The following is a 25,264-nucleotide window of genomic DNA, read 5'->3' as shown; positions in this document are numbered from 1 at the left end:
GCGACACTGCATGCATGTAATATCCAGCGGTGCCAAATCCGGGATATGTCCCGGGACAACCGCTAAACGCCCCTAGCCTCCATAGCCATCTTCAGGTTCTTAGAAAACATAACGACGTGATCCGGCCCGATAAGCGTGTAGTGGGCACCTCCAACCGCATGATACCTCGGTTCCGCCTTAGAGAAATCCCTCCACTTGCTGAGATGGTCACTGACCCACTCTTCCCGCGACGCCGCAGCTGCTTTGAGGGGTATGGCGTGGAACACATCGATTGCATCCACCTGTCCGCATGGCTCGTACGCAACCGCCATGCTCTGCAAGCCGTAAGCGACGTCGGTCCATCGGGCCAGTGCTACGTCGTCAAGACCCAGCTCAACCATACGGGCGGGGTTTGAAGCGCGAACTACCTCGGCGAGGGCGTTTGTTGGATCGGCAGCAGAGTACTCTGCGTTGTCCGTCTTCTCGGCATATTCTTCGCTGGTCAGGCCAAGAAAGAATGTTAGGTGGAGGAGGCACTTGTTCCAGCTAAGTTGCTTCATGCGAGATTTGATGTGTGGCGGCAAATTGAAGCTGCCAAGGAAGCGTACTGCAGGTACTGTCTTCGACTTGCTCTTTTCAATCGCGTCGAGCTTCTTGGCGATCTCAAAGGCGAGCATTGCGCCGTAGCTGTATCCGGCCAAGGCGTAAGGGCCTTCTTTTTGCCGCTGCTGGATCGCCTGGACGTATGTCGTGACCACTTCATCAATGCACGAGAAAGCGGCTTGGCCCTCGAATCCTCTTGCGCGCAAAGCGTAGACGGGCCGGTCATCGTCGGCCAGCTGTTGTGCCAAGCCAACAAAAACCAATGCTTCGCCTACACCAGGGTGGACCAACCACAGTGGTGTCTTCTTGCCACTGTCTTTGAGTGTCACAATGGGGTCGTATTCCAGTACTGCAACTGACTTTGGCTGATCATTCGCACCGGCGCCAAGGTAACAATCACGAGCCAGCGCTGAAGCCAGAGTGCGGGCGGTAGGGTTTTTCATGAGGACTATCAATGGTACTTTGATCCCAAGCCGCGTATCAATGCGACGCTTGAGACGAATCAGATCCATGGATGTAAATCCTAGCTCGAATAATCGTGTTTCCGGGCCCATGGCTTCATGGCTGCGGCCAACCGTCTGAGCAAAGTCATCAATTAGAGCAGCCTCAATCCCAGTTGGCGGAGAAAATACGGAACCGCACAGTTCTGTTCGTCGCCTGTAATCATCCAGTACTTGCTTGTGCGACGAAACGTCTTCGTCAAAGACGGATTTCTCGAATAGCGAGCTCATCTTCGCTCGAGATATCTTCCCCAGAGCCGAAGTAGGCAATGACGGCAGTGAGGCTTCGCGTAGGGAAAAGACCAAGGGAATGGCGGAGAATCCTGCGATGCATGCTTGAGATGCCATCTCCTCAATCTCAGCCATTGCTTTGGGCCCATGAGGCCATGCATCTGGCACGTAGCAGATCGTGATTTGCTCGGTATGTAGTGCCCTTGATGGGAATACTACAAATCGTTTTACACGAAGGCCGAGTGTCTGCTCAATGGCAAGTTCGATATCAGACGATGCGATCTTGACACCATTGATGTTGATGACATCCTTCTTGCGGCCCAAGAGGCACAGATGACCATCAGAGTTGATATACGCTTGATCCCCAGTCCGAAACCATCCGTCGTTGGAAGGGAATGCATCAGCGTTTGCCACTGGGTTGCGATAGTATCCTTCGAACACAACGTCTCCACTAACCTCCAAGTCGCCTATCTCACCGGGAGTGGCTAACCCCGAATTTGCAATGATACGCATATCAATGCCTTTCATACACTTGCCCAGCGAGGCTATGGAATGGCCCTGCTCCACATCATATCTTGGGCACGAAAGATTGAAGATTGCTCCAGCACAAGTCTCCGTCATACCAAAGCCCGGGGCGATGACATTGGGTTTGGCGCCGTATCTCTGTAATAGCAAGGACGTAGCTACGGTGGTGTTGACGTCATTTGCTTCTCCGCCAGATGTGATGAGCTGCAACCCTGAGAGATCCCAAGCGGGATTGCTATCTGAATAGCTTCGAGATTCCAACGCCGACGCCAGATGGCCCAGAAAGAAATTGGGTGCGAAGGTGCGAGAGACCTTGTATTGGCTAAGGAGGTCTAGGAAGAGTGTCGGGGACGAGACCACATCAGGGGCACAGACATGAATCTGATCAACTCCAAGCCACAAAGCCTGGATATGAATCTCCACAAGGCTAGCGACGTGGTTGAGGTCAATCCAATTCAGGTACGGTTGTCCTTGGTTGAGTGGACGCACTGAGGCTTTGCCAGAAATGGCTGCAAAGACTTGTCTGTGCGTAATGCATACAGCCTTGGCATTGCCGGTGCTTCCAGATGTCAACATCAGCATTGCCAAGGATTGTCCTCCGGTGAACGCTAAGCACTCTGGCGGGCTACCCATCACTGGGATCGATTGGCTTGGATCCAGGGCAGGCTTTTCGTGGGACAGCGATTCAACAGTGTGAAGTTGAAGCAGACTCTCCTCTGCAGCAAATAAATGCAACAGGCTCTGGTGGGTGATACAAATAGGATGTTCAAGAAGCTTCGATAATCCTCGAATATGCTGGTGTCTGTGCTCTTCGACGCTGCTAAAGGATGGAGAGAGAACCGGTACTCCGTTAGCAAGCATGACGGCCCAGAACCAGACAATATTCTCCCAATGCTCATGGAAATACAGGAGTATTGGGTGTCGATCCTGGAAGCTGGGCAGATGGCGTACAATCCGGCTGAGATGGATGGCTCTCATGTAAAAGTCGAGGTAGGATACCTTGATAGGCGTCGATGTATCGCCAAGAGGATAGCATATAATATTGCCCTGTTTTGTGGCGGCTCTGGCTTCCAGGAGGCCTTGGAGCGAGGGCTCATCCTCTCCAACAACGTGAAAGGGCATTTCCATGGTGTGTTGGGACGTATGCAACAGAAGGCACGGTATGTTGTGATTGTGTATCGTAGAGAGACTTTGGCATCACACAGCTAGAGAAGCGGCATCGAACTTGAACATCAAATCCGACCATACACTGAAGTGAGCACCGTAATAAGCCATCCTGTGCCATTATAATGCCAGCAATTGATCCTTAACCTCAATGGCCAATGTCATATACATGTGACTTCCAAGAGCACCAGGCATGTCTGATTCTCCAATGACAGATGTGTCAGCCTTCTTGGTGGACCCCAGGGCTGAGTTGCAAAGATCGGGCTAGACCGAGAGGGGAGGAAATTTGCCGGGTAAAGATGATAGGCCGGTTGGCCTTCACCGAGAACATATGACTTGGGACCCTTGTCAGCTACTGTCGCCATGCGCTCTGATTGCTCTATAACTGGAGTGTTCACGGCCAGGGGCCGAGTCGCACAGTGCCCGAATTTGAACCAGTTAGCCGCTGTGATATGAAGAAACAGCAACGATCACACCCTCTTTCGGTACCGGCAATACGCATGCAACCCCACATGACATAAATTTAGGGCCACCACAATCGATTGGTTGGTGTCACCGGACCCGCCCTATATGCATGCTCTCTTAAGCCAATAATCATAACTACAAGAAACCCTATCCGAGGATGTACCCATCGAGGGCGTTCCGCCCCCAAAGCAAAGGCCCCGAGTAAAGGACACTGCATGTATTGTGTGTCAATGACTGCCAGCTCTAACCTGGGTCCATTTTCGTGGGTAATTTGCATCGACGTCTCACACAGGACTCTTGATTACTTTCTTTGACTTTCATGTTCTAGCCTGGTGTCTTCAAATCGGACATATTGAACATGGATGTTTGCCGAATTGCTCAGCTTGCCCATACTATCAATGTCTCGGTAGCCCAAATTCGAGAATCGTTAGAGAAACAAGGCCTACCACTCCCTTCTCACGACGAAAATGCCCCCAGCCTACCCTCCAGTATTGCAGAAGCCCGAACGGCAGCTATCGATGCGTCGACGGAGCTTCATTACTTGCTGACAGAGCCAATAGATACGATCCATCAGGTTTGCAAGGTAAGTGATATATGTATATCATAGAGGCATACAAGAAGACTCTACAACAAGCTAATCATACGACAGGCGGACAAGAAAGCATGCGTGCAATCAATCATTCGGTTCGACATTGCTGCCGCTATACCGCTAGGCGGGCAGATCTCTTTTACCGACATTGCGGCGAACACGCCACTGACTGAGCAGATGGTCGGCCGCCTCATCCGCCATGCTGCAACAATGCACATATTCCACGAGCCGGAGGTGGGGTTTGTGGCACATACAAGAGCATCGAGGCTACTGGTCAGATCAGATGTAAAAGACTGGATGCGAGCGGGAATAGAAGAGCTAGGGGCCGCGGGGAATTCAGTGGGTTCTTATCTACCCAAGCCGTGATCTTGTCTGGATTGGGCTAACTAGATACCTTCACGATTAGTTTGCAGACGCACTTGAGAAGTGGCCAGGCTCCCAAGAACCAAACGAGACGGCAAGTATACCCACACTATGCATATACTCGGTATTCATAGCTGACTGCTTCTCTTGTAGGGATATTCCCTGGCACATGGTACATCAGGGTCGATCTACGATGTAATTTCTGAGGATCCTGAACGAGCTCTGCGATTCTCCAACGCGATGAAGGTCATGGCGTCCAGGCCAGAGTTCGATCTGACGTATGCCACAGAAACCTACGACTGGGAGTCCCTTGATGAAGCACTGGTTGTTGAGGTCGGAGGTGCTCAAGGCCATTTCGCCCTAGCGCTCGCTTCACGTTACCCTAGCTTGAGTATCATGGTTCAGGATATGGAGAAGGTGATAGATAAAGCGAGTGCTGGTGCTCTAAAAGAGAGAGTCCGTTTCATGACCCATGACCTGTTTGACCCGCAGAGAGTTCAGGCAGATGTCTTCTTCTTTCGCTGGATTTTCCACAATTGGTCGGACAAGTACTGCATCCACATCATCAGGGCCCAAATCCCGGCGTTACGTCGTGGATCGCGACTACTTATCCAAGAGGCTCTGATGCCGGAACCAGGCTCCGTATGCCCCGATGCTGAGAGAACTGCCAGGTATGTGGATCGTTTGTGACGGGTCGCCTTGCCAACTCCGTAGAACCCAAGCTAATACTACAGCAGGTCATTGGACATAGAGATGGCGTATACCTTCAACGCCAGAGAACGAACGTTATCTGAGTGGAAGGCATTATTTAGAGAGGCGAGCCCATCCTTCATTTTCAATAACGCTATAGAGCCCAAAGGATCCGCTCTAGCAATTCTCGAGTTCGCATGGGAGGGTATTGAACAATGCTAAGGCATAAGTATTGGACATGTCTAGTAGAGGAAACATCATTTCGTTATATCTTCATAAGTTTTCCTTTTGGCTCTCAAAAATTGCAATAATGGTGCTGTACCTATTCTAAGATCCAATGCATATCTCTTTATTTCGCCATTAACTAAACCTCTTATATTAAAAGGAAAGATATTTACTCTTCGTACGTCTCTTATTTCTACTTTCCTATTCAATATTGGTCGAAAACGTTGGCGAAGAGAACAGAAAGGATGCCCCCTAACGAGCCACCTCATAAACATCAAGCGTGATTTAATAAGTCGCCCTTGCAGCATTACTTTTATGGGAATGACACTGAGATTAGGAAATGTTGAGATATGTCACGATGCTGTAACACAGTAGGATATAGAGCTTACTCGAAGAAATGAATGAATGTGTTGAATTTACTACACTGGAGTCTGTTGAAACGCACGTAAAGATACCGACATACAACCTTGCCCAAAGCCCAACCATGCTAGAAAAAGAATAAACCGCACCAAAACCATCAATCAAGTCATCAATATGTAAGAACATATCATATCTGACTTCCAACCTATATTTTCAAGCGTTCCATAAGAGAAGTTCAAACAATATCCTCACGCTGGTTAAAGGCAAGACTGCGCTCAGTTGTGGATATGATTCGGTTGCTTTCCACAGCGCCATGTTGGTTTTGAACATTGTGTCCTGAGTGAGTTGCTTCAGCTGTGAATGGTAGACCATACCCTTTGTTAGGCTGCCCGGTTCGGGTGGAAGACATCTGGAGACTGTCAATGGCCCAACCGTCAACTGCAGGTTTGGTGTCGGATGATTTGATGGAAGGAGACATGGCGCGCCGTAGGAAGCTGCTAAGTGAAATGGAGATAGACTTGGCCATTTCCAATTTGGCCAAGGCACGCAGTGGTGGAACGCAACCCATGATTATAACAAATGCTTGTTCCAGACAGGACCAGAGTATCATGAGTGAAGCATTGTACTCGACGTCCTTGGCGGTAGGGTCTGCTTGCTGTTCGGCAATGGTCTTCAAGCCGATAGTCTTCAGAATAGACAAGGCCATGGTCAGAAGAGAAACGCTCATAATGAGGGCCAGGCCTACTCGTTGCCGAAGAGCCATTTGAAGTCTCCAGATAACAAGTATCGGGAATAAGACAAAGGTGAGGTCGGAGAAAGTCCATAAAGCTAACATCGTCGTCAATCAGTTGTGTCGTAGCTATTGATGGATTGGGATGGTGCTCACATTGAGACAGATATGCTAATGTCATGTAGATGATTGGGTCCCATCTCTTTTCGATCGCGAATGGGTTCCAATTCCCACTGACCGGGGTGCTTTGAAGGTAGGTGCAAGGAAGGACAACAATGGTAAGAACAGTACAGATTGCTGTGAAAATGATCAAATACCACCTGAGCCACCTATGTATGCCGAACAGCCGTATGAGCAGTACTGCAATGGAGATGCGTGCGAAGATGGAAACAAGAAGTCCGGGGGTGTTTGCAAGCCACATCCACTTCAAAACACCCATCATCTGGTCTGGTGTCAAGTTGACATCGTGTTTTCCGAGACCGTGGGTGTAGGCAATAGTCACAAACGACTGTGATACAATATTGAAACACTAGACGAGAGTAAGCATGGGAGTGTCTATGATGTTGATTAACTCTCAGCAAAGCAATATGGTTACTTACAACAGCGATACACATAAGCCAATCATCCCACGAGATCCCGTTCGCCACGGTCTTGCGTACGTAGACACGCAGGGCCGTGGCAATTATGGCCAGGCCAGCGAATGTCCAAGTCAGGCCCATGATCACCGGACCACGGCCGGGCTCTGACGGGTTGGGTGGTAGAGGTACTGCAGGCAAGGCCGACATGTTTTGTTCGGAAGAATCAAAGAGTCGTGGGGTAGTTGATGAAGGCGACTTGAAGGCTGTGCAGCAAATAATCCCACGAGATGACAGGTGGAAGCGAGACGTTAGTAGCTGGTAAGCGCTTTATGTGTATGATGAAGTGTGAAGTATGGTATTAGGAGGCTGGTGAACTGGATTCAGTCCTCGCCATGTTGGCATCCATAGTCTTTTTCTTTTCTCATTTCCAATGAGCGCTTACAACACTGCGATATGTTGGATGCCAACCAGCTCGCGCCCAACTGCCCCACATCGATACGTTACGTGACGTGAAAGCCGTATCAGGAGAGCTACCTCGCCCAATCTTACAACTGTGTACATACTTATGCATGTATTCGTATATGCATCTATCGTACAGTGATGCAGAGAGTCGGGCGTGTCCACCCGATTGGGCCAATGAGACCTCCTTGCATAGGGGTAGTGTTGCACCAACGGAAATCGGCCCCCAAACCAATTAATAAGAACGATTGCAACCCCACCCAAGCTCCACCCATCCCGCGGCCAGTTCGGTTCAATAAACCGACACCCCAAGTAAGCACCACCAACGCACCCTACCCCTCCTTTGTTGTTGGTTCCTGCTACAGATGACCAAATGTTAGCTCTTGGCAATTTAGGACGAAGGATGACAAGGGAGAGGGAGAGAGAGAAAACATGACGCGCCGCATCAAAGTGTCTGCTTGCCTCAACTCCACTGATTCCCAGATCGATGTCGCGCTCAGTCTTTCTTCCAGTCTGGTCGGTCTATCATTTCCTTGCTCGTTAGTTATCCAATCTTACTTGTCAAATGCTGTCGACCTGGTTGGAAACACTCTCTGGACTGTAGCTTTCCATCTGCTCAACCGGCGCGATGTCGATCATGAATCCCGCCGTGGAATGGTACATGCTAGTTGTGGCAGTTCTTGCCTACTACGCAACCCTCGCAGTTTATCGTTTGTTTCTCAGCCCTCTGGCCAGATTCCCCGGTCCTAAGCTAGCCGCGATTTCACGCTGGTATGAGGCCTACTACGATGTTCTCCAAAATGGAAAATACACGTTGAAAATCGCACAGCTACACAAACAATATGGTATGTGGACAGCAAGCAGTACGGCCTGAGCCCCATGCTGACCCTAGCCTTCGACAGGCCCTATCATCCGCATCAGTCCCTACGAACTGCATGTCATAGATCCCGCATTCTTTGAGACGCTTTACCGCATGGACGGGCGCTGGGACAAATATGCCTGGACATATGATGCCTTCGGGGCCTCGGATTCCACCTTATTCGGTTCAGGTACGTAGACGCGCTTGTTTGCTGTCTTGCGGTTCCGTGGTCCGGTCAAGCTAATGCGACTGGAAACTTGCTTTCCAATAGGTCACGATGCACACAAGTTACGTCGACGCGCAATCGCTCCATTCTTTTCCAAGCCAAATGTTCTCGCTCGACAGGACACACTACAGAGAAATCTCGACAAGCTCTGCCGACGCATCTCCAATCTCAACGGGACCACGTTCAATTTGGGTGCAGCCCTCAGTGCCTTTACAAGAGACAATGCGAACGAGTTCATTGTAGGCAAAACCTATAATGAATTAGACTTGGACGATTTTGGTGTTGGTCTGTCGAATGCTTCCCAAGGAGCCGGCGTCTTCTGGCGAACCACCAAGCATATACGCTGGTTTGGCCCGTTATTGAGGGCGATACCCATCAGTCTGGCAATGAAGTCTGCAGACGATGGCACCAAGTCCTTTCTCCGTTATCTACAGCAATCCGAACAGGATACTCGCGATACCTTGGCTGCAGCTACGTCTTCCTCCCCTGACAGTACTGTCCGGAACACCATGATCTACGAGATTGTTCACTCCAACCTACCACCTCAGGAGAAGACCCTGGACCGCATACTCCAGGAAGTTGCCAGTGCTACTGGTGCAGGCTTTGAAACGACTGCCGCTGCGCTAAGATTGATCCTCTTCCACGTCTACACCAGCACAGAGATACTTCAACATCTCAGACAGGAGCTCGCACCTATCACTTCTGATCCGTCCGGGTTCCTTCCTTTGAAGGAATTGGAGCAGCTGCCTTATCTGACAGCTGTGATAATGGAAGGCATGCGCCTAAGTCCTGCGATTGCTACAAGGGCGGCTCGCATTACTGACAAGGATCTCCACTACCAACAATGGCTTATCCCAGCCGGGACCCCAGTTGGGATGACAACTTATCTGATGCACATTGACGAGACCCTCTATCCTGAGCCGATGCGGTTTGTTCTAGATCGTTGGATAGGACCTAAGAGGGCATCGGAGGCTACCTATGCGCCATTCTCCCGAGGGACGAGAATGTGCCTTGGTATGCAGTAAGTTTGTGACATGGCTTGACTTCTGACTATTGGTTAGCTAACGTATTACGATGTAGCCTGGCCTGGGCTGAGATGTATCTGATTCTCGCCAAGTTGATTCCGCAGTTCGATTTCGCCATCGTGGGCGCCACTGCCAGCGATCTGGAAATGGAAAGAGACAACTTTGGTGTTGGCAGCAAAGCAGGATGTAACTTGAATGCTCGTGTCACTACTCTCAATATCTGATAGTGCTGTGAAATTCTTTTGTTGAAGGGAATTCTGCTGAGCCACGATGGCGAGTGGTTCATGGACTACTGGCTATATTCCGTGTGTAGGGCCTATCTGAGTGGCCGCGTTTAAGGTCCCGAACTTTTAAATGTTGCAAGATTATGACTGCTTATCAACGATATTCAACGGCAAATGCTGGCACTGCAAACCTATGATTTGGGACTTAATATTGGGTAGATAAATGCCCTGTATGCTGGCAATACTTCATCAGCCATAGTCACGGGAAGGAATTTCTCATGCATGTACCATGTAGCTCAAATGGGTGTGCCGTACCCCTTTACCGCTCACACCAAAATTTCAGCCTACCTTTTGTACCAGCCGGCCAGGCTGTGACCACACCATTGCAAGGCAGGCTCGCCAACGCCCCCACTCTGACGCTAATCCTTGTCCAGGTCAAGTTCTTTGTAAGTGGTGCGGGGTCTGCAGGCAGGCAGTGTCGGGCCTCCAAACACGACTGGAAAACAGTCGCACGCGTATATATACCTGTCCATTTCTCTCCAAAGCTCATGTAATTGCTGGCTCACAATGCACATCTTTGCAAGAAGTCTTTTGCGCACCACCAAGTTCCTTCAAGTTGGATCCCTGAATCCAAATATCTATCCACCTAACATTGGACATTCTTTTGCCACATCCACACTTCCCACCATGAGTTCCGTCAACACCAATCCGGACGTCAAGCGAATCATGTCCTTCTGGTTCGACAGAAACCCCATTGAATGGATCATTGCGCCAGAGGGACTTGACAGCCAGATCAAGACGGACTTTGGCGACCTGGTACTCAAGGCGCGCCGCAACGAGCTGGACGATTGGAATACCGAGAGTCCCGAGTCCAGTGTTGCACTTGTTGTTCTCCTCGACCAATTCTGCCGCAATATCTTCCGCGGAACGCCCGATGCATTTTCTGGTGACGCCAAAGCTCATGAGGTTGCGACCAAGGCCATCGCTCGGGGCTTCCATAAACAAGTCACTGTCATTCAGACATCTGCCTTCTACATGTCGCTGCTCAGCAGCGAGAGCTTGATCTTTATAGTTGCTGCTCGCTGCTTATGGGACGAGCTGAAGACCCGCTGCGAAACCAAGCAGGAGCATGACTGGGTGGACATGGGTATCAAGGGCACCGATAGACACATGGAGCAGTTGGATCAGTTCGGAAGGTACCCGACCCGCAACAAGCTCCTGGGACGGGAGAACACCGAGGCCGAAGAGAAGTTCCTCAAGGAATACAACCCTACGCTTTAACTGGTCGGGTGCTCTCATGCGCCTTTGGGTGACTTTTTTCCGATTCGATAAGAGGTGGATGTACTGCATGGCCTTCCTACCATATCAAGTGCTAGCTACACACAGTTCATTCGTTTGACGTCTAACGTTATTCGTTCCTTAATTTCACTGAAGACAGTGTTGGTTCCCAGGTTACCTTATAATTTATTTTGTGCCTTCTTGCATATTGATTTATCCAAACGCAAACAAATTACAGGCTGTGAAGCAATTCGGATGCTGCTCCATCTAAGCTCGACACCCTGTCAATGCCCCCCCTTAGATCAGACGATTATACAGCCCCTGAACCACATCAATCGTATATAAAGGGGGTCAAATCTTCTTTAATCTAGAAGTTAAACATACTAATCTGAACCTCTTTTTTTCCTCTTTTTAACACCATTATGCTTAACAAAGAAGAGCGTATCCAGCAGGCGATCCAGGACGTCCTAGATGGATACTCCCTTAACTAAGCCTACAGGAGGAACAACGTCGCGAAGCGTACCCTCCGCCGCCGGATTTAAGGGGGTCGAAGCCGGCAGGAGTCCGATGAGGACCGGCAGCTGTTTACGCGTGCTGAGGAGCGTTTTTTGGCCTACTGAGCCCTTTTTCAGGCTGGTTTGGGGTACGCACCGACGCACCGGCTGTTCCGTATGTACGCCCAACGCCTCCTGATCGCGAAGGGTGACCCTCACACCCTCGGATCGAAGTGGCTACTCCGATTTCTGCGTCGTTATAAGGCAGTGAAGTCCGTGCGGTCTCGAGCGATGGACTTCCGGCGTCTCGCATGTACATCGGACGGGGCCGTGCAGCTATTCTTTGACCGGCTCACCAGCCCACAGATCGCAAGGATCCCACCACATCTACAATTCAACGCCGATGAGGTGGGAACTTCTATGACGATCGAGGGGGCTCCTTCGTCATCGGACCGGCCAGAATTAAGAGTCTAATAACGAATAACTCGGCTAATCGCGAATGGGCCACCGTTTTGGAGACCATTAACGCCGTCGGCGATGCTCTCCCCCATTAGTGATCTTTAAGGGCCAGTCGGTCCAGCAACAGTAGTTCCCCGTCGATAATGATGAAATCAACGCCCCCTATGAGGACTGGGCGTTTAAGGCCTCCCCAAGGGCTAGACTTCCAACCCTATCGCCGTTAAGTGGCTTAAAAAGATCTTTATCCCCCAGACCCAGCCGGTTAACCCTCTACAATAGAGACTCCTTATCTCAGATGGCCACGGCAGTCACATTACCGAGGAATTCATGTTAGCGGCCTTAGAGGCTAAAGTCTAGCTTCTCTACCTACCCCCCACAGTAGCCACATCCTCCAGCCCTTAGATATAGGCTGTTTCGCCCACCTAAAGAGGAGGTTCCGGCGAGAGCTGGAGTTGGCGTGTACTCTCTCCAATAACAGCTACGTCCGGAAAAGGGACTTCCTGCAAGCCTGGGCTAGGGCCCGGAAGATCGGCTTATCACCTACACACATCGCCAAGGGCTGGTCCATGACCGGGCTCTGGCCCGTCAACATCCAGAAGCCGATGAACAACCGGCTCCGGAGGTCCGCCACGCTCCGAGCCGTCGACGAGGCCTTAGCGGCCGAGGAGGCGAGCCGGCCGCCGGAACCGGAGCTCGGAAGGATCGAGACACCTAAGACCGGCCGGCAGTTAAAAGATCTCGGAGTTGCCTACCTCGGGAAGGACGTCGTCGGCGGTGATTCAACACGCCAGCTCCTGTGGGCGAAGTTCGGGAAGAGTATCGACGATTTGACCTCTCGAATCGGCCGGCTGGAGTATGAAAAAGCCGGTCTAGAGGCCGATCTGGAGAAGACGAGGGCTCAAAAGAGAAGGAAGGTCGATGAGGACCCCAATGAGGGCTTCGTATCGTTGGCAGATATCAGGCAGGTCCAAGCCGATGTAAGGGAGGGCCGGCCAAGGAAGAGGCCGAAAAAGAAGGCTGCAGAAGGGCCAGCAGTTGATCAAAATCGAGCCGATATAATCGGGGCCCAGTGCCTGTATTAGGAAGCCTCGGTATATCTGCAGGTGGATTTCGCATTTAGAAAACTGTGTATTTAACTTGGAGTTGGACCTCCACCTGTCGCGGCACACATCTACTGACAGTCTGTCGCATTTCAACCAGGCGCTTTCTTTGTACATAGCCCAGAGAACGTGGTCATGTCATCACCTTGCTACACATGGCGCTGTAACTGCGTAGGACCTGAAGACCCGGACGGCAAGTTCTACAGCATAATCAACAGGGACGACGCAGCTGCATTCGAAGAATACCTCCACGCATCGCACTGCTTTGTCCACAATCGCACGCTACCCTATGTTCATGCTTACTGTCGCGACGATGGAACGCCTTGGGAGGTCGCGGTCAGGCATGGGAGCGTCCGCGTCTTCGAAGCCTTGTTGAAGTACGAAGACCACCGTGACGGCGATCAGCGCGAGTGGTGTGATCCTTCGGAGCCCACGCCATGGTACCGGTATCTTCTGCACCGTGCGATTGAACAGGGACAGCTTGAGGTTTTGCGGTTCTTAATAAGCCGGCCAGCGGTGGATATCCACCAGCAAGACCACGGCGGCGGCGGCTGGACGCCTATTCTCACGGCATGCCGACGACTCTCTGATGGTATCAGAGGCGATGTTGCCCGTGAGGCATGGGTAGAAAGGTCTGGGGAGATTATCGAGCTTCTCTTGGCAGCAGGGGTCAATGCCCGTGACTTGATCTGCTGCCCCGAGGACGAGGTTCATTTGCAACAAGGAGGAACAAAGGCAGAGAGGCAAGAAGGTGCCTGAGTCGAAACCACCCTGAGTTTAGCAGTTGGTCGAGCTCGGCCGCCCATGATCGGGCACCTTATCGAGGAGGGAACCGATGTCAGCCCTCTTGCTGTATACTCCTCACATTCATATGGTCAAGGCAAGACTCTTTTGCAGATCGCCAGCCGCCACCATAATCTCGATGCGGCGCAGTTATTCCTGGAGAGGCCCGAGGGTCCCGTGATGGCACGTCAGCGCGACAGCCAGGGGCAACAGGCGCTCCCTTGGGCCGCCATAGGGCTCTTTCCGGGCCACCGGCAGTGGTTGGAACCGATGAGTGACGTAGAGGTCACGCACCGCGCTATCGAGACAATCAAGGCTTTGCTGCCGTACAACGGGGTCAACGAGCGCGGCACACGCGGCATGACAGCCCTGGCCCTCGCAGCACGATTTTGCAAACCGCCAATGTCTGCTTACGATTCGTCGTGCTTCGACCCAGCTGTGCAGTTCTTCCTGGACCATGGTGCGGACCCGTGCGATGCAGGAGACGATTACGGCGACACCCCGCTCCACGCGGCGCTATGCAGCGTGGACCGGATCACCACCGTGCGCCTCCTGCTCAGCCGCGGCGCGCGGGCCGATGTTCACAATCGTAAAGGGGATACGTCCGTACATGTCACCGCCAAGATGTATAAATATCTGCAATTGCGGCGGAAAGCGCGAAATGTCGAAAATCTAGAGGACCGGGAGGAGCGACAGCGGGTGGCCATGCAGCTCCTTTTGGATTCCCTGGGAAGTGCCGACATTATGGACCAGCAGATTGAAGAACTTACAACGGCCGAGATACCGCAGAACCTGGAGGAAGATAAGAAGTGGTTGCGGAGAATACAGTCGCGAGTGTATCATATTCGTCTGTCGAGTCCTTCTGATCTACTGGGATCAGGTGCCGAGTGACGCGGAACAATCCCACCCCTTGGGGAAATAACAGAGCAACTAAAATACGATTTAATTGGACATGTCATTTGCCTCTCCCAAGGACCCACCAAGCGTGTATGTAATATTCGATATCTCATTTGCGGATTATATGTCACGGCATTAAAGGGCAGCATTATAGATGCAGCTCGCAAGGCAGATTTCATCTTCCAGGCTTCCGCAATCCCGATACGGTTGTTACATGCGGCGTGCTAATGGTTAGAGGAGAATAGTCGATACATAAGACAACTGAAGTCGCAAAGGCGCAGTGACTATACCAGTAGCAGGTGGATGCTATTTCTGGAGCAACGCCGAACCTGCCAACTAGCGTATATTACTCTCGCGAAACTCCACGATTAAACCCAAGAGCTGTCATCCCACCGCCGGGTCCCGACCCCAGGGACGGCTTCCGTTTTCATTCCATTTGGTTGGAAAGTATACCGGTAGTGCGTACTGAACCCTTTTTTAGTATATGACCGTAAACGGGTCTTCCTAATTGCCCAAGGTAGCTGTCCTCGTGGCGAACACAGGTCTAGGGTAGGAGATATTTGGTTTTCATCATCTGTATTGATTCCGCTCCTGTGTAATTATTGATCTAGCTAAAAATGTACTTCGGCACATGCGGGTATCAATTACGTATCCCAAGTATCCATACCCTTGGGATCCGGGGTTCGGGCCTCTCCGGCACCGAGCAAGGTGTGCGGGTTTATCGGACCCGCGGCGCCGAGATTAGCCCACCTAAAACACCTTCATTCACCACCCAGTAACTCAAACCGTTCTCGCATCAGCAAATCGAATCTAGGGTAGGTCTTAGTCGTATGGTTCATAGTGAGTCCCACCTACAAGAGGACGGCGGCGTTCAACGATACAAACCCCGACACACGCCCGGAGCGCAAATGATGGGCACGAAATCTGGACACAGCCACCCAAACGCAAGCAATAGCCTTATTAGGATCTCCGGATGGCGATATTTACTTGACGCGGTGGCAGAGTGACTTCACTGTATGGGGGTTGTGCAATCTCGTAGATGAGTATATGTACCATAACTAACCCAGATTCTTGTCGTATCAGTTCCTCCCAACTCAGATTTAACTTGAGTCATACGCTACATATTACACCAGTAACCACCCTACTACTCTACCAAAACCCACCATGACTGACTACGCACCTCCCGCCGGCCCACCCCCACCAGTCGTCCCCGAGGGCTGGACGTCCCGCTGGAACGAACAATACCAAGCATGGTAAGTTGGTCGCTGCACATTTCTCTCCCTCTTCCTGCCTTTTGTTCTGGAGCTGTCACATATGTTATAACTAGGTTCTACGTCAACCTATACACGAAAAAGTCGCAATGGGACAAGCCCACATCTCCGGCCGAGGACCCTAACGCGCCGGTACCATCCGGTCCACCCCCGAGCCAGGCTACCGCCGAGAAGCCAACTGCCCCCAGTGAGGCTGCCGCCGAGAAACCGACAGCCGAGCGGGAGTTCGTAGAGCAGGCAGCACCCGCTGTCGATCTGGCCACCAGACCCGGCGCCGCTCCCCCATCGCCGGCCTACTCCGGCGAAAAGGCACCAAAAGAGAAGGGCAGTTTCTTCAACAAGATCGTCGGGACCTTTCAAGAAAAGACCAAGAACGCCTTCCCCCAACAGCAACAACAACAGCCACAGCAGCAGCAAGGATACTACAGCTCGCCTCCACCCCAGCAACAGGGGTACTACGGCGGGCCACCCCCACCAATGCAGCAGCCGCAACCGTACTACGGCCAGCCGCCCCAGGGCGGCTACTACGGCGCCCCTGCGCCCCAGTATCAGCAGCAGTACCAGCAGGGCGCGCCTGAGCCGGGCAAGAAGGGCATGGGCGCTATGGGCGGGGCGGCGCTGGGTGTCGGTGCGGGTCTCTAGGCGGGGCCTTGATCGCTGGGGCCGTTTCCAACGCGGAGGAGGAGGCGTATGAGGAGGGCATGGCTGATGCTGCAGATGATGATGATGACTTTTAGGAAGGAGGGAGATCAGTTGGTTGGGCTTAGTATTGGACGTGACTGGGGCTCCAGTTTGTAAGTAATTAAGTATATCAAAACCTGAGACAGAGATAAGAGCACTGTTCGAATAGCTACACAGTACTAGCTAAGCGTCTCAATGAGTGAGACCTATACTTTAAACCTCATGGCCACATCCAAGATGTCGCTCGCCCAGTGCTTCCAGCTCCTCAATCATGATCACATCCGGCCCCACCGACCTCGCCCTAACGTTCTCGAACATGGAGGCGTTGACGGGGGCCTTGGGGATGAGCTCCGTCCCGTCCATGGAGAGGGTGGCAAGCATGTGGGCAGCGGCCTGCAAAGATCTCGTTAGCGCGACGTATTGGATGCATAACCGCAACAGCGGTAACAGCTTTTTCATGATTTGTCGACTTACCTTGGCATTGACTGTGAGCGTCTCCGGGTCCGGATTCTCAATGGTATCGCACTCCTGGTGATAGCACGGATCCTGCGCCTGCCCGGTTCCCGTATGGAGGAACCCAAACGGCTTATTGAGGACCTGCCAGAACGCCGCATAATCGCTCCCATTGGTCAGCACCGCGGGCGTGACCTCGTGGCCCTGCCCCTCGAAGTGCTCGACCCAGATCTTCTCGATCACCTCGGACCCGGGCGGCGCGACGGACCCGTGCGTGCTGCCGTCGGTGTCGGCGACGCCGAAGTAGCCCTTGGACACCATGTCGAAGTTGAGGTAGGCCACCAGCCGGTCCACGTCGGCCGTCGCCAGGTTCGCGCAGTAGTATTTAGACCCCACCAGGCCGTTCTCCTCGGCGGCCCACCAGGCGAAGCGGACTTTGTTCTTGGTCTGGTACTTGGACAGGGCTTTGGAGAGCTCGAGGAGCAAGCTAGTTCCGGAGCCTAGATGATGAGGATGAGCCTTTTGATCTCGACTTGGGGGACTGTCCAAGCGCACTTACCATCATCGTTGATACCTGGACCGGCTTGAACACTGTCGAGATGTGCACCAAGCTAGGTGTTCTGTCAGACTAGAACTTCAACTAAACATGGAATACGATCTGCTTACCATGATCACGTTCTCCTCGTCACCTCCCTCAAGTTCAAGGATCACGTTCTGCGTGGTCCTCGTCTCAATCGTCTGCGTCTGCTGGAAGTGCGCCGTGACCGACTCCCCGCCCGCGATGAGTTCCTTGAGGGCCAGCCCGTCGGCCTCGTTGATGTACCCGCAAGGCGCAAGGTCCTCACTCGGCGCGCTGAGCGTGCCGCCCGTGACCTTGGCGGGGGTATCGTTATACACAATGACCGCCGCCGCGCCCGCCGCCTTGGCGGGCTTGACGCGGCCCGCGAGCGTCCCGCCCGTCGGACAGCGGAACCGCTGGATCAGCACGATCTTGTCCGCGACGTCGATGCCCTCATACCCAGCCGCGTCACACCCCGCCGCGCCCTCGGGGCCCAGGACCAGCTCCGCCATGATGCCTTCCGCGCTCGTCGAGGGCGAGTACGTCAGCCCGTAGACGTAGATCGAAGAGTTGTCGACTTTGAACTCGATGCTCTCGACCGAGTTGTACAGACCTGGCAGGTCCTGCTTCCACGCCTTGGCGCCGGGGTACTGCGACACCAGGCCGTAGACGTAGTCGACCGAGGCGGCGTAGCCGGGCAGGCCGAAGGCGCGGTTGCCGCCGTGGGCGAGGGCGATGGCGTTGAGGGATTCGAGATGGGACATCAGACTTTAGGAGATTGTTAGCAATTGGGGTTGACGGATGGATTGATTGGCATGGGCTGTATTACCCTTCGGTTTCCATGTCGGCTTGGAGCTTCTCGGATTCCACCATGACTTTGTAGGCGCCCGTGACGCAGGTAGCCAGGGGCAACATCGCTGCGATGGCCATGGTGTTCCTCATCTTGGCCGTGGTGCAGGCAAAGATTCAGCTACTTGGATATGAAGATGAGCAGTGACCGAGGAAGCGTAGGTGTCGGAAACAGGTAAAGGGTCAAACGGGACTGGTGCCTAATATATACCGCGCGATAGCTGTGGTCGTCATACATGACTTGAACCAGGGCCCTGGAATATTCGATATCAGTTTTATTTGCTCTCTGACTGGCCAATGCGATGCGGCGCACTCTGCCGAGGCCTGGGCGCTGTCCAAATCATGGGGACCGACGGCACTGGTAGCGGGTCCGCGACCTGGATGAGGAAGGTCGAGTCGGCCGGGTTGGAGTTTGCCAAGCCGCCAAGGGATAAGCACGAAAAACCACCTTCTGATTGTGCTATCGCGGGCTGCCAAGCCACACGGGTGCCGCGGCCCTTGCAGAAGCAATCTGGGAAAATGGAGGCAAACCGCAGATACGATGTCTCAAGGTAAGTGATTTTCTATGCAAGGAAGTTCGTTAGGGAGGGTGATAATTACATCATTGAATCGAGGAGGCTGAAACTTGATGAATACAAACAGTACGGAGAGAGACGACTTCCCTGCAGCTTACCGGGAGTACGACGCCCTTTGTTAATACAATGTGGCGCGTCGGGAAGGAGAAGAGCTTCTAAGCCCTCATTAACCCGAATCTTAGCCAGCTCGTTTACGCATGACCATACAGATGGGATTCTTGGCATTGCGCTACCGAGATATGCAGGACAACGAGCTCTTTACCAACTGCAGCTCCTTACAGCCGCAAACACCAGCAAAGTCCCGTTTCGCGGCGTAAGCTAATCTAACAATAAGCCACTGGGAAGAATCAGTCGATTAGCGAACTAGTAGACGGCCCGGTCGAGCGCCTATCTCGACGGCTCCGACGCGGCGGGCGGCTTGTTCAGCGTGGTGCAGGTACAATGTTCACCTTACATGCACTCGTTTCTGCTCACCTGGTAAATATGTTGCATATTAAGATTCCTCTTGCACGAGTATATTGTGCGTAGGATGCCTGATTAGAACTAAGCGTAATCAAAACAAGAAACAATCCCCCCACCCCGGTTCGACTCCCATGCTGGTTCATGCTTCCTGTTCCATTTATGTACTCGCATACCCAAACAGGCGAAGCCCGTACTAGTGCCGGGGTATTCAAAGATCGCGGCCAAACTTTCTATAGACCAGCGCGCTGCGGTTCGGCCTATATATATGAAACAAGCTGCTCCAGCCGTTTTCGCCGGAAAAAGGTGCATCGCTGTTCAATGGTGGCAGTGGCTCCTTCGCCGTCGCCACAAATTTCTCCAGCGAATCGACAATGGTCGGGTACGCGGAGGAAGCCTCGATTCTTTTCAGGCCGGGGAACTGTGCCTAGAAGTTCAGATAATATATAGTTAGCTAAGCATTCGTTAATTAATCCAATGGGGGAAAGGGGGGCGGGAGATTCAGTGGCGGTGACGTACTGGGAGTTGTCCCAGCACCGGCTCAATGTCTTTGACACGGATGCCAGGCGTCCCATCTTCTTCGATGTGAGGCTTCAAGAGCACGAGCTTCACATTCTGGCTGCCGAGCTGGGGGATGCGGTTATACGCGGTATCCCGGATGGTCAGGCACTCCAGCTTGGGGAAGTCCACTCCTGCCAGCATCGTCCCGATGGCCTCCTCTTCCAATCTCCGCCGCTCCTGCTCGGGGTCAACGCGAACGCCCCTTGGCATCCGTACCGGCACCGTTGGCTTCCTGCGGAACGTTTGCACGGCGCCGGCCTTTACGTGCTTCGCGTACAGGTTGCGGCGCGCGGGCGCAATGTGCCACAACAGGCGGCCGAGGCAGGGGTCGCCTTTCGTCTGGCAGGGCTGGCGCCAAAGCACGGGGATCGCCATGGCGAACCAGAGGCGGTTGACGCAGGCGAGCGGGGCGAGGGCCCTTTTCTTTTCCGGCCAGATGGGGCAACAGCCGCAGCGGTGGTGATCGCTGAGGAGGAGCTGGAGGTCGTCGTAGATGAGATCGACGACCATGGAGACGATATCGGCAATGCCGAGCGCTCGCTGCACGGCGCTCTTGGTGGAGGAGGAAGGTGCGCAAGACATTGTTGGAGGTGATATTGCGAGGGGGCGCTGGGGGTAAGGGTGGGTGTCGAACGGCGTATAGACGAGTCGTAGTGTGCGGCAAAAGGAGACGAAGGAGGTTTACTTTACTCGCAGTCAATTAATATAGGAACAGAACATTGGCTACTCAGTTCAATTTTCCCTTTCTCCATTATGAGTTTGTATCTCCATTGTTAACAAGATCGATAAGGTTTGCGTGCGTTATTTCCGTCTTCATGGTTCCTGGCTTTGCTGAAAGTTTGTGATGTCTGCGAAGTTGGGTGATCCATAAGCCAGGACACAGTGAATATAACACAACACGAAATCATGTCTCATCACCGATCCTAGCATGCCTGCGGCCTCACACCACCCGCCTCCTCCTTCTCCAACTACTCCCGCTTCCCAGGCCGGACCATGGGGACCGAGAACGGCTTCTCGTCAGTGAGATGCGACACATCCTCCACCGCGAACCCAACCTTCTCGTACACAGCCTTCCCCAGTGGACTCGCGAGCAGAAACGACGGCAGCCCGCGCTCGTCGGCGTAGGCATTGCCCCATTCCACGAGGGCGGTGCCGATACCCCGGGCGCGGTGCGTGTCCAGTGTGGCCAGGGCCTCGAGCACTGTGCATGGAGCGAGTAAGAAGCGAGGATTATCAAACGCAGCGAGATCCTGCTCAGGTTTGCTAGGTGGGCAAGTACTTACTCAAATGCTCCCTCCCATCCATAAGCAACCCCTGCACCCTCCGCGACGGCCCAAAGATCTCCTCCACCGTCTCCAACTTGATATCAGGGATATCATCAAACTCGGACCAGCACGCTTGCCAGCCCCAATCGTCGCCCGGCCGCATGTGGCGCCACACGGCAAAAGCCACCACCTTGCCGGTACCGACGTCGCGAACGACCCGCATCGTCGTCTTCGGCTCCGGCTTATCGCTGCCGGGGCGCTTAGGTTGCCCCGTTACGTTGAGCAGGTGGTCACGCTCCGAGTAGACGCGGCCTGAGGCGGTGTGCGGGAAGAGCGACTGCATGCGCTCCGAGGTCCAGGCGTTCCACTGGACGTCGACGATATCGGACACATCAGCCGGTGTAGGGGTTTCGATTTTCCAGGGGATCCTGTCCTTCTTTCCGCTGCTCTCGACAGCGGCGGGTGTTGCGTCGGCCATGTTTGCTTATGGGGTTGATGCTAAGTAAAAATCTCGATGTTAAAGAACTGTCGAGCATTTGTGGTGTGGCATCTGACAAGGGGAGGGCGGACTATATAGTCGCCTCGAGCTGTGGTCTAGGTCATACTGTTGCCTGTTTTATCGGGCAAGTCCGATGCCATATCGCGGCGCAGAGCTCGGGGCTCGGGCCGCGTAAGGCCTACGTTGGCCCATACCACCCCTCCTACGGACCCATCGCAACCCCGGCTGCATTATTAGTATGATACCCCAGGTTCTCCCCCTAGGCTAGTTGCAGTTGTTTATACGGTAGCTGCATTGAGATGTTGGTGAATCGTGTCTAATTGCCTCCTTTCAAAAGCTTGGCTATCGTCATCATCAATCCACGAATGATGGGCATGAACCAGAATGGACTTACACGCCGCTAACACGATCTGGGAACGGTTAGCGCCATGAGGCACCAGCGGTCCTCGGTCCTCGGCTTAAACCATGTAAAAGAACATCGTTGCGTACAGCATTATCATTACGAAGATCCAATACCAAATCATGACTACATATCGCATCGTACTCCGATCCGTTTCTCAACCCGCGCGACAAGTTCGTACATCTGACCACTCCCTCCTCATTGCAACAAATTACTCCTCCGAAGTATACCGCCCCGACGTCGTGATGGTGTTGCTCAGCGTCCCCAATTTCTGGATATGATCCGCCAGCGACACCGAGGTGGTATATGCCTTCCTGGCAATGTACCCTTGTCCATTCTCGCCCGCGTGCTCAACATTCCACTCGAGGATCTCCTGCACCATACCCTCCATCGTCGTCACCACGCCCTTATACCCCAACCCCCCTCACTCACCGGCCGCGCCGCCTCATCATTTGTCGCGACCAGGTGCGTGCAGATGGAGAACAGCCCCGGCTTCAGGTACCGCGCATCGCCACGGACGGCGGGGATTACCCCCTTGAGGCTGGGGAACTTGTAGGGTAGGACCGACCACCACTCGATGGCGTGGGCCATCAGCAGCATGACGGCCGGCGGCAGCGGCAGGACCATGAACGGGTGGATCGAGAGCGTCCGGATCGCCGTGTACATGTGGTCGTACGCGATGGGCGGGTTGGGGTCCGTGACAACGAAGGGGCGCCCTGCTTGGGGACAGTCGGGCCGCAGGAGGGCGGCTTCGTGGTGCAGGTGCGCGACGGCGACGTTGGCGCCGTGGACGAAGCTTTGCACGATGTGCGTGGCCCATCTTTTATGCATCGTCTGCTAGTCAGTATTGCTCGCGACGTTGGACGCAGGGACAGGCGAAGATGGGTCGATACAAAAACTTACGTTGGCATGACGGCCCGAGCGAGAGGGTCGCCCAAGATGTTATCCGCGGGGCTCCCATAGACGCCATTGGCAGGCCGTATACACCCCGTCCGGAACCCGTCCCGGCTCGCCGCGCAGACCGCCCGCTCCGCCACCGCCTTGGTCGCCGGGTAATTCCCAAAGAATTCCTCGTGGGGCCGTAACGGCTTCCCAAAGAAGTCGCGACAGTCAAGCACCTGCCAAAAGTACCGCGGCCACTCCCCGAGCAACAACCGCCCCAGCCCCACGAACGGCTCAATTGGCCGGATCGCGATGGACGCCGACGACGTCACGCTAACGATATCGGCCCCCGCCGCCTCCGCCGCGTCCAGGACGTTCTGGGTGCCGGCCACGTTGACGCGCTCGGGGAACGCGTACACGAACTTGGACCGGTCGGACGGGATGATGACGGCGGCCGTGTGGAAGACGGTCAGCGGCAGGCGCGACACGGACGGGTGCCATTCGCGGCCGAAGGCGGCGCGGACCGACTCTCGGGACGTGATGTCGGTCTGCACGAAGCCGACTTTGGTGGCGGGCCCGGTCTTGAAGTCGCTGCGCTCCGTTTTGCGGATGTCGATGATGCGGATGCTCTGGGGCGGGGTGCCCCGGGCCAAGAGTTGGAGGACGATGAAGCCTCCGACGAGACCTGATGCAAGGGTTAGAAGAGATTGAACTCATATGAAGAGAAAGTGTCGTGTCATCAGACAAGCGGCTTACCAGATCCTCCAGTCACGATGTATCGTCGACTTTGCCTTGGCGGCAAGTTGGCCGTGTAGTCGACAGGATGTGTGCGAAGCTTCTCATAGATCTCCTTCAGTTTTGCGGGCTGCCATGGCGAATCCGTGAGCTTCTGCACCTCTTCGGGAGTCCCTTTCAGCAAGTAGTTGATGCGGGCCAGATACGCGACCAATAATGCGACAGCTACGTAGGCGCCGACGGTCAACCAATCGAGCAGCGTGTATTCCTTCATTTTGGCCAGTGAGGGGGGTGGTGGCACGAGAATCGACGCAGTGAGATCCTAATTCTAGGGCGCGCCATGGCTAAAGGGTCAGGGTCCTTTTTAGGAAAACTTCCGAGTTGCCGGGTGGCTGCGGTGGAGGGTGGTATTGGGCTGTCAGTGGGTGGTGCGACATGAATGCGAAAAAGAGGCCGGGGGGCCGGGGGGTTGGACTCATTGAAGTCATCGGTTAGAGAGTTAGAGAGGGGGCGTCGTTTGAGTCCGGCATTGCAGTGTTTGGAAACATTGGTAACAACATGTTGTGTTGAGCCTAAAGTAATCGGCCTGCCAGCTCCCAGCGTGCCAGGGGCCGGGGGTTTTCCTAGCTCCAACTCTTTCGTAATTTAAAACCACGATGGCGCCCTAGATCAACCCCTTCTGTCCGGGTCTGGCTCCATCCCCACGCGACGCGGATGGTTCGAAACATCTCGGGAACACACGTTCGGCGTTCCCGGCAGGCATCCGAGTCTGAGACGACGGTCCCATATCTGCGATGCACGAGAGAAATGCTCAGATCCAATAAAGGTACGAAAACGATGGCCAAAGAGCAGTTCGGACCCCTCAAATCTTTCGGAACGGTATCAAATTGAGAGGGTCTCATGGTTCGGACGGCGGTTTCACTAGCGGCACTCTATCTTGACTTCACAAGACGCCACTCCAGGACCAAGTTTATGCCTTCTTGATACTGCAGGCCCGCTACAAAGTCTCGCTGGTTTGCATGGAGAGATCCAAAGTAGTTGGGAAACTTGCAACTGACAGCAAGATGACAGCCACAACATATCGCCTATCACCGTTGAGCCGTCCTGGGTGGCAGGACTCCAGCGCCACCAACGCCAATGCCATCCCCAAGTCGTGTCGCTGCAGATATGCGCAGCCGAAGTTTCTGATACGGAGAACGTTTTTCGTATGGCCTCTTTGCCTGGCTGCAGGAACCGTGGTTCTGACACGCGACCGTGCTAATGTGTGCC

General features: G+C 53.7%; 14 protein-coding genes across 14 annotated transcripts; 8 read left to right on the top strand and 6 right to left on the bottom strand.

Moving 5' to 3' along the window:
- Positions 1 to 62: 62 nt before the first annotated feature.
- PG997_002607 (acetyl-CoA synthetase-like protein) lies at positions 63 to 2,966 on the bottom strand (the record flags this gene model as incomplete). The annotated part of the gene is made up of 1 exon (XM_066806922.1): positions 63 to 2,966. One exon carries the CDS (start codon positions 2,964 to 2,966, stop codon positions 63 to 65), a length of 2,904 nt encoding a protein of 967 aa, XP_066670540.1.
- An 859-nt stretch (positions 2,967 to 3,825) lies between these two features.
- Positions 3,826 to 5,331, top strand: PG997_002606 (uncharacterized protein; the record flags this gene model as incomplete). The annotated part of the gene is made up of 4 exons (XM_066806921.1): positions 3,826 to 4,050; positions 4,075 to 4,341; positions 4,573 to 5,090; positions 5,157 to 5,331. 4 exons carry the CDS (start codon positions 3,826 to 3,828, stop codon positions 5,329 to 5,331), a joined length of 1,185 nt encoding a protein of 394 aa, XP_066670539.1.
- Positions 5,332 to 5,929: 598 nt separating this feature from the next.
- Positions 5,930 to 7,209, bottom strand: PG997_002605 (uncharacterized protein; the record flags this gene model as incomplete). Its single annotated transcript, XM_066806920.1, has 3 exons — positions 5,930 to 6,522; positions 6,581 to 6,953; positions 7,024 to 7,209. 3 exons carry the CDS (start codon positions 7,207 to 7,209, stop codon positions 5,930 to 5,932), a joined length of 1,152 nt encoding a protein of 383 aa, XP_066670538.1.
- Positions 7,210 to 7,893: 684 nt separating this feature from the next.
- On the top strand, positions 7,894 to 9,795 carry PG997_002604 (uncharacterized protein; the record flags this gene model as incomplete). Its single annotated transcript, XM_066806919.1, has 5 exons — positions 7,894 to 7,977; positions 8,066 to 8,306; positions 8,364 to 8,510; positions 8,592 to 9,567; positions 9,627 to 9,795. The coding sequence occupies 5 exons, from the start codon at positions 7,894 to 7,896 to the stop codon at positions 9,793 to 9,795; spliced, it is 1,617 nt and encodes a 538-aa protein (XP_066670537.1).
- Positions 9,796 to 10,482: 687 nt separating this feature from the next.
- On the top strand, positions 10,483 to 11,076 carry PG997_002603 (uncharacterized protein; the record flags this gene model as incomplete). Its single annotated transcript, XM_066806918.1, has 1 exon — positions 10,483 to 11,076. The coding sequence occupies one exon, from the start codon at positions 10,483 to 10,485 to the stop codon at positions 11,074 to 11,076; it is 594 nt and encodes a 197-aa protein (XP_066670536.1).
- Positions 11,077 to 12,592: 1,516 nt separating this feature from the next.
- Positions 12,593 to 13,108, top strand: PG997_002602 (Jerky protein-like protein; the record flags this gene model as incomplete). Its single annotated transcript, XM_066806917.1, has 1 exon — positions 12,593 to 13,108. The coding sequence occupies one exon, from the start codon at positions 12,593 to 12,595 to the stop codon at positions 13,106 to 13,108; it is 516 nt and encodes a 171-aa protein (XP_066670535.1).
- Positions 13,109 to 13,261: 153 nt separating this feature from the next.
- PG997_002601 (uncharacterized protein) lies at positions 13,262 to 13,885 on the top strand (the record flags this gene model as incomplete). Its single annotated transcript, XM_066806916.1, has 1 exon — positions 13,262 to 13,885. The coding sequence occupies one exon, from the start codon at positions 13,262 to 13,264 to the stop codon at positions 13,883 to 13,885; it is 624 nt and encodes a 207-aa protein (XP_066670534.1).
- A 45-nt stretch (positions 13,886 to 13,930) lies between these two features.
- Positions 13,931 to 14,800, top strand: PG997_002600 (uncharacterized protein; the record flags this gene model as incomplete). The annotated part of the gene is made up of 1 exon (XM_066806915.1): positions 13,931 to 14,800. One exon carries the CDS (start codon positions 13,931 to 13,933, stop codon positions 14,798 to 14,800), a length of 870 nt encoding a protein of 289 aa, XP_066670533.1.
- A 1,170-nt stretch (positions 14,801 to 15,970) lies between these two features.
- PG997_002599 (uncharacterized protein) lies at positions 15,971 to 16,719 on the top strand (the record flags this gene model as incomplete). Its single annotated transcript, XM_066806914.1, has 2 exons — positions 15,971 to 16,059; positions 16,134 to 16,719. 2 exons carry the CDS (start codon positions 15,971 to 15,973, stop codon positions 16,717 to 16,719), a joined length of 675 nt encoding a protein of 224 aa, XP_066670532.1.
- A 252-nt stretch (positions 16,720 to 16,971) lies between these two features.
- Positions 16,972 to 18,700, bottom strand: PG997_002598 (uncharacterized protein; the record flags this gene model as incomplete). Its single annotated transcript, XM_066806913.1, has 5 exons — positions 16,972 to 17,151; positions 17,233 to 17,711; positions 17,771 to 17,822; positions 17,878 to 18,538; positions 18,600 to 18,700. The coding sequence occupies 5 exons, from the start codon at positions 18,698 to 18,700 to the stop codon at positions 16,972 to 16,974; spliced, it is 1,473 nt and encodes a 490-aa protein (XP_066670531.1).
- Positions 18,701 to 18,961: 261 nt separating this feature from the next.
- Positions 18,962 to 19,316, top strand: PG997_002597 (uncharacterized protein; the record flags this gene model as incomplete). Its single annotated transcript, XM_066806912.1, has 2 exons — positions 18,962 to 19,170; positions 19,262 to 19,316. 2 exons carry the CDS (start codon positions 18,962 to 18,964, stop codon positions 19,314 to 19,316), a joined length of 264 nt encoding a protein of 87 aa, XP_066670530.1.
- Positions 19,317 to 20,154: 838 nt separating this feature from the next.
- PG997_002596 (uncharacterized protein) lies at positions 20,155 to 20,796 on the bottom strand (the record flags this gene model as incomplete). Its single annotated transcript, XM_066806911.1, has 1 exon — positions 20,155 to 20,796. One exon carries the CDS (start codon positions 20,794 to 20,796, stop codon positions 20,155 to 20,157), a length of 642 nt encoding a protein of 213 aa, XP_066670529.1.
- Positions 20,797 to 21,182: 386 nt separating this feature from the next.
- On the bottom strand, positions 21,183 to 21,957 carry PG997_002595 (uncharacterized protein; the record flags this gene model as incomplete). Its single annotated transcript, XM_066806910.1, has 2 exons — positions 21,183 to 21,415; positions 21,498 to 21,957. 2 exons carry the CDS (start codon positions 21,955 to 21,957, stop codon positions 21,183 to 21,185), a joined length of 693 nt encoding a protein of 230 aa, XP_066670528.1.
- Positions 21,958 to 22,589: 632 nt separating this feature from the next.
- On the bottom strand, positions 22,590 to 24,269 carry PG997_002594 (uncharacterized protein; the record flags this gene model as incomplete). The annotated part of the gene is made up of 4 exons (XM_066806909.1): positions 22,590 to 22,763; positions 22,811 to 23,198; positions 23,282 to 23,945; positions 24,017 to 24,269. The coding sequence occupies 4 exons, from the start codon at positions 24,267 to 24,269 to the stop codon at positions 22,590 to 22,592; spliced, it is 1,479 nt and encodes a 492-aa protein (XP_066670527.1).
- Positions 24,270 to 25,264: the final 995 nt, after the last annotated feature.

This window comes from Apiospora hydei (genome assembly GCF_038363865.1).
Source record: "Apiospora hydei strain CBS 114990 chromosome Unknown utg000004l_segment0_segment0, whole genome shotgun sequence".
NCBI classification, from domain to species: Eukaryota; Fungi; Ascomycota; class Sordariomycetes; order Amphisphaeriales; family Apiosporaceae; genus Apiospora; species Apiospora hydei.
Note: the sequence above shows the minus strand (reverse complement) of the source record. Positions and strands in the feature narration are given on the sequence as shown.